The sequence below is a fragment of the Protopterus annectens genome, chromosome 10.part0, assembly GCF_019279795.1.
Source record: "Protopterus annectens isolate FY-2018-M chromosome 10.part0, PAN1.0, whole genome shotgun sequence".
NCBI classification, from domain to species: domain Eukaryota; kingdom Metazoa; phylum Chordata; order Ceratodontiformes; family Protopteridae; genus Protopterus; species Protopterus annectens.
Window position 1 is genome coordinate 1,604,032,924 of NC_056744.1, and position 17,178 is coordinate 1,604,050,101.

General features: G+C 43.8%; 1 protein-coding gene across 1 annotated transcript in view; it reads left to right on the plus strand.

Annotated features, from left to right (window-relative positions):
* Positions 1-17,178, plus strand: part of MAPK3 (mitogen-activated protein kinase 3) — an 846,228-nt gene that overhangs the window by 696,671 nt on the left and 132,379 nt on the right. Inside the window, exon 8 of the mRNA XM_044086276.1 lies at positions 5,404-5,543. Coding sequence (XP_043942211.1) covers positions 5,404-5,523 — 120 coding nt within the window. The 3' untranslated portion in view covers positions 5,524-5,543. The remainder of the gene's footprint in view (positions 1-5,403; positions 5,544-17,178) is intronic.

Genomic DNA, 17,178 nt, shown 5'->3' on the forward strand with positions numbered 1-17,178 from the left:
GGCACAGACGCAGCCACCACCACTACAACAACACAATCACAGTGACTTGGCTGTGGCACCGCCTACCAGGGAACAACTGGAAGCACCCTTAGGCGGAAAGCTAACCTTATTTTCAAAGAACTGGCATTGCATCACAAGGGAAAAATGGATTTTGCAAACTATAGACCAAGGCTACAGGTTCCATTTCCATACTCTACCAGAAAAGAGAGGAATGCCAAACCTACCACCTACTCAAAGGGCAGAAGCTCTAAAGCAAATATCTAAATTATTAAGAATGAGAGCTGTGGAAAAGGTACCATCTATGGAACAAGGAAAGGGATTTTACTCCAGACTCTTCCTGGTACCAAGAAAAGAGAGCAAATGGAGGCCTATTCTCGACCTGTCCGCTTTAAACACATTCCTCATTGTTCCAAAATTCAAAATGCTGACCCTACAGCAGCTTCTTCCCATGCTGGGCAAGGAGTCTTGGCTGGTAACTCTAGATCTCAAGGAGGCATACCTGCACGTCCCCATACGACCAAATTGCAGAAGATACCTCAGATTTCTTGCAGGATCAGAGCATTATCAATTCTCAGCATTGCCCTTTGGCTTATCTACTGCGCCCAGAGTGTTCACGAAATGCCTGGCATCAGTAATTGCTCATTGCAGACTTCAGGGAATCCAAATTTACCCCTACCTGGACGACTGCCTGATACAAGCGGACAACAAAAGCAAGCTAACAGAAGACTTACAAAGAGTCATTTACCTGCTGCAAGCCCTGGGATATACAGTCAACATAAAAAAGTCACGACTGATTCCATCCCAAAGAATAACCTTTCTGGGTGCAGAGCTGGACACATCAAAACAAATGGCATTCCTAACTGCAGAAAAGAAAGAGCAACTACCTCTCTACTTCTTGGCATTAACAAAGCAGAACCATCTAACTGCAAGAAAAGTACTGCAAGCCCTAGGCTTCATGGCATCCTGCATAATTCTGGTCCCTCATGCCAGACTGCATATGAGAAAGCTACAGTGGTACCTAAAGAATTTGTGGTCTCAACACAAGCACAGCCTAGAAACCAAAATTCCAATAATCCCATGCCTGAAGCAAGAGTTCCTATGGTGGGCTCAGGCCTGTCAATCAAACACAGGATTGCCCTTCTGCAACAGTCAACCAAGCCAAACCATCACGACAGACGCCTCAGACCTCGGTTGGGGGGCACACATGCTGGACAAGTGCATACAAGGCTTATGGACTCAAGACCAGCTGCGCCTGCACATAAATCTAAAGGAAATGCTGGCAGTAAAATTGGCAATCCAGTCATTCAGACCATTTCTCAAAGAAGGTCAGTTGATAAGGACAGACAACACCACAGTTATGTGGTACATCAACAAACAGGGAGGCACACATTCATACCTCTATGCCGGTTGGCACTGGACCTATGGGATGTGGCTCTGAGCTACAACATTCAGTTACAAGCAATTTTTGTACCGGGAAAAGAAAACATTCTAGCAGACATATTAAGCAGAACTACCTCGGATGCCCACGAATGGATGCTGCATCCGGACATCTTCAAAGCCATCACAAGAGAATGGGGATTACCACAAATAGACTTATTTGCATCCCCACTCAATCACCAGCTAAAGAAATTCTGCACAAGGACGTACCACCCACTTGCTTGGAAGGTGGACTCCCTATCTTTCAGTTGGAAAAACCTGACAGCATACGCATTCCCACCACCTCCTTTGATGCACAGAGTGCTTTTGAAGATCAGAGAGGAACATCCAAGGATCATTCTGATAGCTCCAGACTGGCCAAGGCAACATTGGTACCCATTACTGAGGAGCATGTCTCTGGAACAAATATGGGCACTACCCCTGATCCCATTGCTGTTAACACAGAACAACTACAACATCCTGCATCCAAACCTGAAAACTCTGCAGCTAACTGCCTGGAACATCACATAAGAACAATTAACCCAAATTTATCCCAAAGGGTTAAAGACATAATCCTTGAGACTCGTAGACCTTCAACAAGAAAGAATTATGCAGCAAAATGGAAAAGATATCTCATTTGGAGTACTGCAAAGGGAGAAGATGTGGCACTGGTAAACATAGCCAACATCCTGGAGTACTTGCAGAGCTCTTCCATACATGCCTGTCCTATTCTTCCATCAAGACATGCCATCAGCTATTTCAGCAGAATACAGCTTGGATCCTCCTGTCTTCTCACATCCTCTGCTCAGGCAGTTTCTGAGGGGAATTAAAAATGTAAAACCTCCCAGGAAACCACCATTGCCAGCATGGGACTTGAACTTTGTGCCAGAAAAATTGACACTTCCCCCCTTCGAACCAGCAGCAACAGCAGAATTACAATACTTATCCTGGAAGACTGCTTTCCTGCTGGCAATCACCTCAGCAAGAAGGGTCTCTGAACTACAGGCATTAATGGCAGTGCAACCCTTCCTGATCTTCCATCAAGATAGTGTCCATGAGAACAAATCCTACATTTATGCCTAAGGGTGGTATCCAGAGTGTCTTTAAATCAGGCTATCCACCTACCTACATTCTTCCCCAACCCACAGAACAGGGGAGAAAGACTGTTGCATACCTTGGATGTACATAGACAATTACGCTACTACCTGGACAGGACCAAGTCCAATAGAATAACTGACCAGCTTCTGGTAGCATATGCAACAGGAAAGGAAGGAAAACCAATTTCAAAACAGACAATCTCCAAATGGATAGGAAATTGCATTAGATTTTGTTACTCCTACCATGGAAAGAAAACTCCAGAGAACATCAGGCCTCACTCCACAAGGGCTACAGCCACTACCACAGCTTTCTTACGAGGAGTGGCTACCAAGGACATTATAGAGGCTGCTACTTGGACCTCCGTGCATACATTTGCCAAACATTACAATTTACCTTTATACTCTAGATCCCGAGCAGGTTTTGCCACTGCTGTTTTGCAAGGGATCCTAACTACACCATAATCTCCTTTTTCCTCCTCCCCTAGTTTAGCTATGGTATTCTACCCATTTGTAAGGACTGCAGATGCATCCTTGAAGGACATAGTACAGTTTTGTACCTACCATAAATGTAGATGTCCGATAGGAATGCATCTGCAGTCAGGATTACCCACCCACCTTCCCCTCTGTGGTACTCCTAGGGTATTTGCCATCCTTCAGCTAGCTTGGGGGGGATCTTTTATGGTGTATTTGTATATATGTACATACATGCTTATTTTATGTGTTTGCTCTCTACTATTTGGAAACATTGGCATTTATCCAAATTTAGCCATCCAAGAGGGCACCTGGCATCTGGGGCAAGAAACACTGAGGAAAATGGCGTCGGCTGATGCCTTTATACCCGAAGAACTGCAGCTATGACGTCTGGTGAAGTGCGACACCAGCCGAAGCCAGACCCAGACTTTGGAATCCGGCCGACCGAAGGGCAGCCTGACGACAGGACTACCCATTTGTAAGGACTGCAGATGCATTCCTATCGGACATCTACATTTATGGTAGGTACAAAACTGTACTTTTTCCCCTTTGTCTCCAGATTGGATGTTAAACTTTTCCTTAAAGGCATCCTTCACATTAGACCTCCCAGGAAACCTGTTCCTCCTCCCTGGGATCTTAATTTTGTTATGGGGAAAGCTCATGTGGCTCCTTTTGAGCCTGCAGCAACAGCTACCCTGCAGTGTTGTACTTTGAAGACTGTGCTTCTACATGCTATTACTTCAGCCAGAAGTGTGTCTGAACTACAAGCCTTGATGGCATTTACATCTTTCCTGGTTTTCCATAAGGACAGGGTTTTCTTTGCATGCCAACCCTTCCTTTATGCTCAAGGTTGTGAATGAATTGTCGCTTAATCAATCCATTAACTTACCCACCTTTATCTCCCCTCTCCAGTCTTCCAGTGAGAGGATCCTACACACCTTGGATGTGCACAGACAACTCAGATTTTATTTGGATAAAACTAAAGCAGTCAGGAAGCCTGATCAGCTTTTTCCATCTTATCCCATGGCTCTGGGAAAGCCTGCTTCCAAGCAGGCTATTTCTACATGGATTTCTAAAGCAATTTCCTTTTATGTTTTTCCATGGTAAGAGGCTTTCCTTTCCTGTTAAGACTCACTCTACTAGGGCTGTAGCTTCTTCTGGTGCTTTTTTCAAAGGGTTGTAAACCTCCTCCATTTTAGAAGCAGCCACTTGGACTTGTGTATACGTTCACTAAACATTACAAGTTGGATGACATTTCCAGGTCCAGAGCAGGTTTTGCCATCTTGCTAGCGCCTTTCTCTCTGGCTTTTTAGAGACTGCTTGGCTTCTTCCTCCTCCATTTTTCCTTGATGAGCTGTAATACTCTCCCTCATGTAATGAATACTGCAACACAGGAAAAAAAGGACATGAATAGTTGTGTAAAATTTTACCATAACCATAAATGTCTTCCTCCTTCCATGTTGCTGTATTCTATCCCTCCCACCTTCCCCCTGGTTCTTGTTCTTTCTTTGGGTGTGTGTTTTCCGCATTCAGTTATGGGGATGGTACATGCGGACGTCGCTTTTATGCCCAGCCACCTGCCTTGGGCCTACGTGCGATGTCCCATGTATCTAGCAATGGTAAAAGGTTTTTGTATACTGGCTAGACGCTGGGATTGTTTATGGCAGGAAAACCTGCATGTAATGAATTCTGCATCATGGAAGAGGACAGCTATGGTTATGGTAAGATTTTACACAACAATTCTTTCAGCCTTTTTATCCCAAGCTTCTGCCACTTTCAAGTTTTTTTGGTTACAGCTTGAGCATTTGTGTCTGTGTTCCATTAAGGAGTGCCTGTTATATATCAGATACATCTACGTGCTGTATTAGCTGATTTTGAAGGGGCCTCTGTAATCTAATGATTATACCCCACCTGCCATCCTCATTTGTCATATAACCCTGAAGCTGGTTAAGTTTGTAAATGTCTTTCCTTTAGGGGGAGTAGCTCACTTGACGTGTTCAAACTGGGGGGTAACACAGGAGCTGGGTGTACTCTCATGGCCTGTATATGCAATGTTACTTGTGTGTTCTAGCATAAGATGCATGCATCCCAGAGCATGTAGACTTGAGAAATCAGTAATTTTGGAGGCAGGTATTTCAGAGGAGGAAATACCAGCAGTGGTTCACTGCAGAGAGCTCCCTCACAGATAATGATTTGGCAAGTACTTTTTTGTTCCATTAGTTAGTAAAGCAAGGCATCCTTTCTGATTTTCTCAGTGGTAAGTTTTGAAATACTGCATATGTTTATGCATGTAACCATTACAAGTTTGAAGGGTAGTGGGGGTCGGGGTTTAAATGTTGTATTAAGTTGCTCTTTTGAGGTATAACTTTTCTGTTTATGGACCTAGCCTCTCTGATTTGTCCTTTATGTTGTTTTCCAGCCCGTGGCAGAGGAACCCTTCACATTTGATATGGAACTGGATGACCTTCCAAAGGAGAAACTGAAAGAGCTGATATTTGAGGAGACTGCACGATTCCAGCCTGGATATCAGGGCCCTTGACTTTATGCAGCATTTTATTGGTCAGCAGCTATTTTTAATTTATATCAATTTTGTAGTACATTATTTCTCCTGTTTCTTTCTCTTGGTCATTCGGATGAAGTTTTGTAGCCCCTCTGAATTCTAATGACACTGTTTCAAATACTTTCGCTGTATAGTTCATCTAATATTTTTGTCTACCCAAATTATTCACAGGAGTGAGATCTTCAACTTCTGTTACATTTTGGATTAATTCACTTAATTTTGTAATTTTTACCTTAAGATTTTGAAATTTTCATCAGTGCTTTTCAGGACAGTTGACAAGAGACTGTTCTAATATGGCTTTGGCTGGTTAAAAGGTTAAAACATACTGTGGCTTTCTGTTGTGCAGACTTTTTTTTTTCTTACCTAGGATATTTTGAGCAGATGTAGATCTTTCATATGTCAGTCCATAGCTGTTAGAATTTAATGTAGGACATAGCTTTGTATCACTTTGATGCCCCTTACTTTTGATGTCTTGTTTAAAGCTTGGGGTTCCTTGTGTACCTAAGAGGAAGGAGAACGTACTAACAGGAACTTAACACTGCCTGCCAGTAGAAAATACTTTTGTATTCTCATATGCTGCAGTTATGGGATGTATTTATAACTGCGTTTAAGATCATTAGGGGAGTACAGTGATAATATTTGCTGAGTTTATTTTCAAGCAGTAGATTAATAGTAATTACCATAGCTCTCAGGTGTACCTCATAATGAGGAACGTTTGTCATTCTGAGTCTTAGAAAGTCCATGTTTTTCACTGACTCGTATGTATTCATCAAAAGGATTGTATAAATATAAAGAAACATTTACCAGTCTTGTGAGCTTCTTCATTGAAGTTGTTAGTAATCTGTTGGTTAAGTCTTCCACATTTTGCCCATTTGTTCCGCTTGGAGAAGCAGTGTTCCACATTTTGGAGATGGAAGGTTAAGAGCTGTGATGATTACTGATATTGAGGTTTGTGGGTAAGCCAAAGATTTTAAGGAATGTTTTGGTTTTGTTTCTAATCGTATTTTTTGGAATATCAAATGATAGCTCCTTTTGTTTCATTTGGTCACTTGTTTGGAAGTTGGCCATTTATTTGTACTCTGGGGTTGCACAGTCTTGTAAAGCAGACCTTTTTTTTTTTTTTTTTTTTTATTTGCTTGAGATCTCGAGACACCTGTAGGAATGTGTGACAAATCTAGTTTTGGTTTAGCTTTTTGCCTTACTTTTGTTGCAAGGCAAAAAAAGTGACACTTTTTTTCAGTTTTACTTGTGGTACTCCTACTTAAGGCAAGCAGTGTAATGTTGGAGAGCATCGCTTTTTCGATCTTCAGATTGAGCATACAAAGACTTCAGGTGTTGTAACAAGGATAAAAAGCTAGTGATAAGTTTCCCTTGGTAGAAAAACATGAGTTGAGTTCTGTGTGCCTCCATCAGCCCTGCAAAAGGCTAAAGTTCTCTGTTGTGCAGAGGTGCAGCTTTAGCTCTCTTCTGAGTTGTATACATCATTGATGAGTCATCTTTCCTCTCTCCTGAATAGTTGGGAAATTTGAGAAAGTTTGTAGTACAGATTATAAGATGGTGCTGCTTCTAGTACCTTGCAGCTTAGATGTGCTGGCCAGAACAGCCCACAGACCCCTGTTTAATTAGGGCTGCATAACTTTGGTAATTCTTCTGTGGGGAGTTGCATTATCCTGTCACAGGTGCTCCTTTTGGGAGTGAGTTCCTGTTTAGTAGATTCTGAAGATGCTGAAAGAAAAAAAGGAGATTCATCATTTACAGCAAAGGAAATGTATGCCCTGTTCTTGTCATCTAAACAGTCTTGTGGAAGGAAAATTATCTCCATGTCTTTGGAGGAAACCCTCCATATGGATGGCCATAATTCGTACTAGTGCATCCCTGAGAAAATCACGTGTTGTGCAGTAAAATCGTGCATTGTGTGTGTGGGGGGGTCTTTTTAGTCGGCCCATTTTCAGCACCCTTGATCCGTTCCGTAATCGCATATTGGGTGGAGGGGGTTATAAGAGTTCACCATACCCTGGAGAGCTGACACCCACAGATTTTGAATGTTTTAGAAAAACTGCCACCTCCCCCCCCTTCAGTCATTTCTTTCTCATTGACCACAAGGGTGTCGGTGGAGTTATGAGAGTACGAGTCTTTTTAAAGAATGATCTGTAGAAGTTGATACTGGTTAAGGAAGTAGAAATGTATATTCATCATTATATTCATTGTTGCAGTACTGACTGTTAAGATTCCAGCCTACAGAAGCCCGAGGGCTGGCCCAAACACCAGAATTCTTCGTCCTTCCTTTTGTTGGCCCAGTAAACCCTCTCACCGACACTGATGTGAGGACATTAGTGTGAGAGAGATACATTGGCTGCTGCAATTTTAAGAACTTTCTTGCCACAGTTCAACAAATAAGCTTAAGTCTTCAGTTGTATCATTAGTCGTTTATTTTAGCCAGTTTGTAGAGTTGCAGTTAAGTACGCTAATTGGAGAAAAATTCTTATCCTGTTATGTCATGGTGGTCTTGGTATTTGTAGATGCCTGTTTCTAAAGCTAATTGTATTAGGTGTAAGAACCAGACCCCTAACATGGACTTCCACATGTTGTGGCTCTTTTACCTGCATCAGGAGCTCTTTTTAATCAGAGGACCTTGAAGTGCAGAGTAGAATCTGTCCAGACATACTTAGAAGATATGCATCTTGTTTGATTCCACCTTGCTGTCTGTGAAGTCTTCCTATGACATACCACTTAAGCAGAAGTACTTGAAGATGAAAAATGAGGACCTTGATAAAACTACATCAGAGACCACTCCACAACCCCCCCCCCCATATTGTCAGCAGAGGGGAGGATAGCATTAAGAATGAAGGGAACAAAAGAAACCTGATCAAGGTATTAGGATTTATCTTGTGAACCAAGGTCTCCCAAGACTGACCACACTGCCAAACACAAGCCAGAGGCGTCAAAACAGACACCTGCTAGGTTGGCTCAGACATTACTTAACAGCTGTTCCCCCACCATCCATGGATCTTTTCTGATTTGCCCAGAGCTTTATGGGTGTTTTGCAGTTCAGACAGCCAGCCTCTGAGGAGCCTCCAGTATAAGGATTCCCTTTGCAAAAGGAAAATGGGGTCATCTTGGGTGGGGGGGTGGGGTACCTCAAAAGTAGAGGTGGGAGAGCTGGCAAATGTTAACCAAATGTCTCTCTCAATTGTAGATTAAACACTGAAGACAACCTTGTCCATTACTTTACTTCCACAGAACATCTCGGCTGCCTAATCCCAAACCTTTCACCATCCTACAAGTCCTGGAAGTACTGGCTGATGCATTTAGCCATACTCCCAGATCCCTGCTCTAGAAAACCAGACCCATTTGCTTGTAGGGTTCATGATTTGCACTAACAGCCTGTGTAAGAATCAGTGGCAGTCTGGCACTGGTGTCCTTGGATTCCAGCAAGGGATCCAGTAAGGTTGAATATGGAATCCCCATTTCCACTGACAAGGAGAGCAGAATCCTTGTCAGGCCTTGAACGGCCCGTATCACATAGCCTAGTACCAACCTATGAACCTATCGGCCCTAGGGCCTGTACAAGCCTAGCCATAACAATTCCCTGGAAATTTCTTCCCACAATATTTACTTCCCTGGACCCCCGTCTAGCAGGGCGACTGACGTGATCCCCGGGGTGAATTTCCTATCTTCTATCCAATCATCAAGGTTCCTTTTGAAGATGGCCAAGGAGGTGCTGTGTGTGACATGTATGGGCAGTCTATTTTAGAGTATGGGGAGTCTCTGAGTTAGGGACCTATCCCTCCAACATGTTTTGTTCATTGTGATGACAAGGTTTAGATCCCTGGAGTGTGTGGCTCTGAGGGATTGAGATTTCTTTAAGTGGAGCATGTCCAACAGCTCAGGGTTTGACATGGCCTTGTATGTTAAGCAGAGATTGCCTCTGAGTAGACGATATGCCACAGAGTATAGCTGGAGTTTTTTTAGACTGTCAGCATAGGGCATCTGCTTTAGGCCTGTGATTCTTTTAGTGAGGTATTTCTGCGGCCTTTCCAGCTGTTGCAGATGTCTTGTGAGGTACATACCAAATGGTGCATTGTACTCTATAATGGGTCTAATAAGGTGTGAGTACAGTGGGACAATGACCTCCTTTTTCCTGGATGAAAAGTCCTTAGTGATGAGGTGTGCAACATAGAAAGATTTCCTGACTGTTGTGGCAATGTGGTTATCGAAGGTGAGACCACTGTCCACCTATGTCCCCAAGTCTCTCATCACACTTTCGGTGTTTAGTGTACTGCCACCTATGTGGTAATTCATGGGTACATGGTTTTTCCCAAAGGGAATAACTGTACATTTCTTGGCATTGAGCTTGAGCCCATGGCTCTGGCACCAAGCATATGTTTCTGTAAGGCCCTTTTGTAGAATATCCACATAATTTGGGGATTCAGTAATGGCTCACAGTTTGCAGTCATCTGCGAACTTTGTTAGCCAGAGTCCCCTTAGTGTTGGCCTGTACTTCAGAGAAGTAGATGCCAAACAAGAGTGGTCCCAGGACTGAACCCTGAGGTACTCCACTTGCCACTTTTCTGGAGCTGGATTTGGAGTCGGCTACTTTTACAGTCTGGCTGTCAGTAAGCCAGTTGGCAACCCATCGAGTGACATAGGGATTTATGCCCAGCTTAGTAAGTTTATCTATGTTTCCAGAGTGGGGGATGGTGTCAAAGGCCTTGGCGAGGTCCAGATAGGATGTGTGGACTGCCTTACCCTCGTCCACAGCTCTGGAGACTGATTCGAAGAAGTCAATCAGGTTCAGGAAATAAGATCGGCCCTTCACAAACCCAAACTGGGTGGGGTCCAGTGTTTGAAGGTTGCCACTGTCTTTGTTTATAAGTTCCATGATAATGTGTTTCATGCCCTTGCAGATCAGGCTCATTAGACTGATGGGACGGTAGATGTTCATCGTGTTTCACTGTTGCAGTCATTACATTTGGGTAATCCTGCTGGCAGGTTGCCGTCATTCGGCCTGAATTCCAAAGTCTTGGGTTCTGCGTCGGCTGCTGTTGCACCCTCCCTGACGTCAGGTCGTCAGGGATATAAAAGAAGCGGCCGACGCCATTTTCTTCAGTCTTTCTTGCTGCGTGGTGCCCGAAGCAGAAGCAGTTCGCAAGTGCCGGTCGGCTGACTCCTGAGATTTTCGTGTTTGAATTTCAGATCCGAAGTCTTCATTAAAGCTAAGTACCCCATTGGGGAAACTTTTTTTCTTGCTCCAGACCGATGTCAGAAAAAGTAAATAATTGTATTTCTTGTGGAAAGCAAATACCTCATAAGGACTTTCATTCTTACTGTATTCCTTGCCTAGGCCCTGATCACAACGTTTCTGGTTGTCGGTTTTGTGCTAGATTTAACCAACGCACTAAGTGTCAGTATGATTTTGCTTTAAACTATTTTGGACGCTGTTTTAATTATCCAGAAATGTCGTCGGATAGCCATCCGACTACCGGAGTTCCCAAAAAAAACGCAAAGAAAAAGAGAGAGATAAACAGCCGAGGTCCAAAACCGACAAAGCTTATCCTAAGCCAGTCGCCGGTTCTCAGTGAGGTGCTTTAGCAGCCCCTGACGCCCGCTACTTTAGAGTCGCAGGCCGCTACCTACTCCCACGTGGAGTCGGCCATGCCGCTGGAAACTCAAGGTATTGGAGTCTCTGATACTATTCCCTTAGATGGGTCCAGAGCCGCTGAGCAGGCACTGGCTTCTGAGGGTGTTTTCAGACCTAAACATCTTTACATTAAACCGACTTCAGCTTCAAAGGCAAAGACTAAAGCACCTTCTAAAGCAAAGAAACAAACTCAAGAGCCACGTGGACAGGCCTCTATGCCCAAAAAACAGATGCTCAAAATGGCCGAAGACTTGATTACCTTGATCAGGGGTTCCCACCCCCCTCCTGATAAGAGGCCTAGGCAAGAGACTGACTAAATCTTCAGATCAGGTTTCTATTTCTTCTGATTCCTCTTCTGATCAGGAATATTCTCTTCCCCCCATGAGGATTCTGATGCTGAAGAATCTATACCTTCAGCTTCTCCTCCAGAGGACTATTCTTTTGGGGAAGCCTTGCATACCATGAGGGAGCATTTCCTCTGGTAGAGCCAAGATTTTTCAGAATCTAAGAAGAGGCTCAGAGACTCTTTTACTACCTCAACACAGGCCTCTAGCCATTCCACCTATGTTAGACATTGTAGATGATGTGTTTTCGGAGTCTAGTCTTACCCCTGACTCCTTACCTCCAGCTCCTGTTAAGCCTGACAAGATATTACAGGGTTCCTGACTCTCATAAATTCCTTTTTAAAAACCCTTCTGCAGACCCAGAAACTATTTCTCAGGGTCCCAAAGGAGTTAGGGCTTCCGCAGCAAAAAACCCTACCCCCTCAGACAGAGATTCTAGGGCACTGGTTAGATGGGGAAAAAGGTTTACACATCTGCTACCTTGGCTATAAGGGCCTTAAACTGTCAGTTTCATATGCTCAAATATCAGCAACATGTCATGGCATTGCTTAAACAGAAAATGTTGTTAAACTCTAAATGTGCAGAAAACAAGGAAATGCAGGATTTATTGCATGCAGCTGAACAAGTTGGAAAGCATACTTTGCAATGTGGTTTTGATTCTTTGGAGGCCTGCTGCAGGGCCGCAGTTACGGGTTCTGTAATTAGGAGGAATGCTTGGTTAAAGGAACAAAATCTGCCTGATCACGTCCGTTAAATTATTAGATGCACCTTTACAACATGATACTTTGTTTGGTGTTAAGGCAGAAGAAGTGTTAAAGAAAATGGAGGGCAAAGCTAAATCTATGCAAACTGTCAAAGATTTTTATACAAGTACAGCCACCTAGGTTTAGTAGACACTGGCCTACTAAGAATTGGTCCTTTCCGGTGTCAGACAGGCCTCAAAGGGGCAGATCCCAGGCACAAGTTTCATACAGGTCAAAGCAGTGGGGTGCTTCTACCTCCAAAGTTGGAGAAGACAAATCACAACCATACAGGAAACAGTCCCAATGACTTCCCCCTGCCTGTACCAAGCACTTATCTCCTGGCAGCACCCTTAGGGGAAAATTAGCACTTTATTCTCAAAATTGGCACATATTATAACCCAAGACAAGTGGGTTCTAAATATAGTGTCACAAGGCTACAAGTTCCATTTTCATACCCTGCCAAAGGCAAACGGCTGGCCAGATCTGCCAAAAAATCAATTGGCAGAGGCACAAAAACAAGTCTCATCCCTCATGGACATGGGGGCCATTCAGCAAGTACCAGAGCAAGAGCAGGGACAAGGATTTTACTCACGACTGTTCCTGGTTCCCAGAAAGGACAAGCCCTGGAGATCAATACTGAACCTATCTATTCTGAACACATTCCTGGATATACCAAAATTCAAAATGTTGACTTTGCAGCAGCTTCTGCCCATGCTGGGCAAGAACGCTTGGCTTGTGACTTTAGACCTAAAAGAGGCATACCTGCATGTCCCAATCAGACAGTCATGCAGAAGATACATCAGATTCAAGGCTGGCTTAATGCATTACCAATTCTCTGCACTGCCCTTTGGCTTATCTACTGCGCCCAGGGTCTTTACAAAGTGCCTGGCACCAGTAATTGCATTCTGCAGACAAATGGGAATACAAATATATCCTTAATTGGACTGTCTAATTCAAGCAGAGAACAAGGACATTCTTCTACAGCATCTGGCGTTTGTGAAAAGACTTCTAACATGCCTTGGGTACACAGTCAACGAAAAGAAATCAAAACTAGTACCCTCTCAAGAGATAATATTCCTGGGTGCAAGCTTAAAAACAACTGCCCAGATGGCTTATTTCACGCCAGACAAAGGCAACTGACTACCTATTTCAAAATGTTGGCAACAAAGGCCCAGTTATCTGCAAGAAAAATTCTGCAGGCTTTGGGCTTCATGGCATCCTGCATCCTACTAATTCCATATGCAAGACTGCATATGAGTAAACTTCAGTGGTACCTAAAAAGTGTTTGGACTCAACACTGCTACAGCCTGGCAACAATGATTACTCTCATTCCCTGCCTGCAACAGGAGTTTCGATGGTGGGCGAAGGTTTGTCACCAGAACAAGGGACAGCCATTCACATTACCCCCCCAGTCTGGCAGACACTAACAACGGATGCATCAGATTATGCCTGGGGGGCCCACATGGCAGGAAGATGCATTCAGGGCACATGGTCCTCAAACCAGATGCATCTACATATCAATCAAAAAGAGATGCTAGCTGTTCAAAATGCCCTGACAGCCTTCAAGAACCTACTACATCCCAGGACAACTACTGATAGACAGACAACACCAGCGTCATGTGGTATATAAACAAGCAGGGGGGTACACATTCTTACCCCCTTTGCAGACTAACCATGGCTTTGTGGGACACAGTATTGACTTACCAAGTACATCTGCAAGCACAATTCCTACCAGGAAAGGATAATACTCTGGCAGATGAACTAAGCAGGAGCCTCATGGATCCCCTCGAGTGGCAGCTGGATCCACAAGTCTTCAGCATGATAACAAGGAAATGGGGATGCCCGGACATAGATCTATTTGCTTCCCCTCACAACTACAAACTAAAAAGGTTCTGCACAAGGACTTATCACAGACAAGCATGGAAAGTGGACACCCTATCTTTCAGCTGGAAAAACCTATCAGTATATGCCTTTCCTCCACTGCCTCTCCTCCCCAAGGTACTCCTAAAGGTCAGACAGGAGAAGCCAAAGATAATACTGATTGCCCCAGACTGGCCCCGCCAGTACTGGTATCCAATCCTAAGGACCTTGTCTCAATGCCCAGCTTGGACCTTACCTCAAACATCCTATCTACTATCCAAGCCAAACAATCAAATCCTGCACAGCCAACTCAGGACTTTAAACCTGGCAGCATGGTGGATAATGTAATCACACAAAGCACACCTCTCAGTAAAGCTGTGATGGATGTCATTTTGGAAGCCAGAAGGCCTAGTACTGGAAGATCTATGCTGGAAAATGGAAGAGATTCTGTACTTGGAACCAGGCACAAGAAACTGATACAGCTGTACCAAATATTCCTCAGATTTTGCAATACTTAACTGAGATGCTGAACAAAGACTTGTCTTTTTCATCCATTAAAATTCATGCCTCTGCCATTTCGGCTCATTACAATACAGAGCCACCAATCTTTTCTCATCCTTTATTAAAACAGTACCTCAGAGGAGCCAAAAATTTAAGGCCTCTAAGGAGATCACCAGTACCTGCATGGGACCTCAACTATGTCTTGGAAAAACTCGCCCTGCCTCCTTTTGAGCCAGCTGCTACTTCTGATATAAAGTTTTTATCTTTGAAAACAGCTCTGCTTCTAGCAATAACTTCTGCAAGACCTGTTTCAGAGCTACAGGCACTCATGGCTGTGGAACCTTTTATTATATTTTATCCAGACAGGGTTTCTCTGAAGACAAGCCCAACATTCATGCCTAAGGTGGTGTCCAGTGTGGCTCTTAACCAAACTATTCATGTGCCAACTTTTTATCCAAACCCACAGAACAAGGGGGAGAGAATTCTGCATTCATTGGACGTACACAGACAGCTTAGATTCTACTTGGACAGAACCAAAGTTTTCAGGAAGACACAGCAATTACTAGTGGCATATGCTACAGGATCACAAGGAAAGGCTATCTCAAAGCAGACTATTTCAAAGTGGATAGGCCACTGCATTCATTTCTGCTATTCTCACCATGGCAAGCCAGTACCTAAGGGCATTAGGCCACATACAACCAGATCTGCAGCCACTTCAGTAGCCTTTCTCAGGGGAGTACCAACCAAAGACATTTTAGAGGCTGCTACTTGGAGTTTAGTGCACACCTTCACAAAGCACCGTCATCTGCCACTTTACTCTAAATCCAGGGCAGGCTTTGCCACTGCAGTTCTGCAGGGCCTCATAGCCGCTCCTAATGCTGTTTAGCTCCAGGCTCCCAACCTTAGCTTTGGGACTCTATCCAAATGTAATGACTGCAACAGTGAAACACGAAGAACATAGTACAGTTGTGTACAGTTACCATAAATGTAGATGTTAGAGTGTATTCACTGTTGCAGTCCAGGTTACCCACCACCCCCCTTTTTTCTGCTAGAACTTATCTTTCCTTCTCTGATTTATACAACCTATGTGGTGTATGTGCTTGTAGATGAAGGTAAAGTTTATATTGGTGCATGTATTTTTATATATATATAAAATTTGGCCTACCCTTTCAGGGGGCACCTGACATCTGAGGCAAGAAAAACTGAAGAAAATGGTGCCGGCCTCTTCTTTTCTACCCCTGACGACCTGACGTCAGGGAGGGGGCGACAGCAGCCGACGCAGGACCCAAGACTTTGGAATTCAAGCCGACTGAGGGCAACCTCCCAGCAGGATTACTTAAAAGTAATGACTGCAACAGTGAATACACTCGAACATCTACATTTATGGTAAGTGTACACAACTGTACTTTCCCGGGATCCAAGGTGGATCCTGTCTTGTGGAGTGCGATAACTGTAGCTGTGTGTCACTCAGTGGGCATGAAGCCTGAGGTGAGGCTATGATTAAAAATGGCACTTAGGTGAGGTGCCAGCTCATTTTGTAGTTCATGTAGAACACAGCCCAGGATGTCGTCTGGTCCCGTGGATGCTGTATACTTGGCTTTCAGTTCCTCTTTAACCAGCTCCGGCAAAAGGCAGAAGACCTTGAGAATAAGAGCGAAAAGAACCAAATGATTGATCTATACACTGTCATTTCACACTACTGCAAGGCAGTCCATGAAATGCAGCTGTGATGCGGTGGATGCATTTTGTAGGAGAGATGGTTTACAGGGACAGGGTGTGGTTAGAATGCATGGCATGGCTGAGGACTCTGCCCTCACCATAACATGTAGAAGCAGAACTTCTTGATTCTTCCTTGGGCAAGGCACTTCTCTTTTGACTTCTTGCAGAAAGTATGTTTAAAAACCTGGAGGGAAGGAGAAAAGTATCACAATAATTTAGGGATCCTTCTCATTTGTTGCACCTAGATATGTTCAAAGCCACACCTGTTAAAGTAGCGATGTGAAGTTTTTCAGTCTCGCCGTTCATTCATCACTGATGGGTTTGGAACCGATCCTCGGCTCCAACATGGCCGACAAGCTCAAGGTTCTCCAGTAGCTCGAGGCCCCACCCCTTATCCCATAATGCACTGCTGGAATTACCTCGGGACTAGTTTGCTGTGGCACAGATCTCTTGGTTTCCAGCTTGGCTCGAGACTTTATTGGGAGTTTTTCAACTTTCAGCAAGTTATATTTTTTCATTTATATATACCCTTGTTCTGTTCTTAGTAGCAGATATACTAGTTAGTTTTTTTCTGTGTTTATACCCCTTCCCTCAGTATTATCTATATTGCTTTCGGCCTTTTGGCCTTAGGATTAGTGATTAGTCAGTGATCCGTTTTGGGACTATTGCTTTGGATCGCTTATTACTGTTAGTAATTATTTAGTTGTCAGTGCCCCTTTTGGGCTGTGTGTGAGTTACTTATTGTGTAATGTCTGAAGATAAGGACAAACATCCAAAGTCTGGGTTTAAAAAATGCCCAGACTGCGGACAGAAAATGTCAGTCACA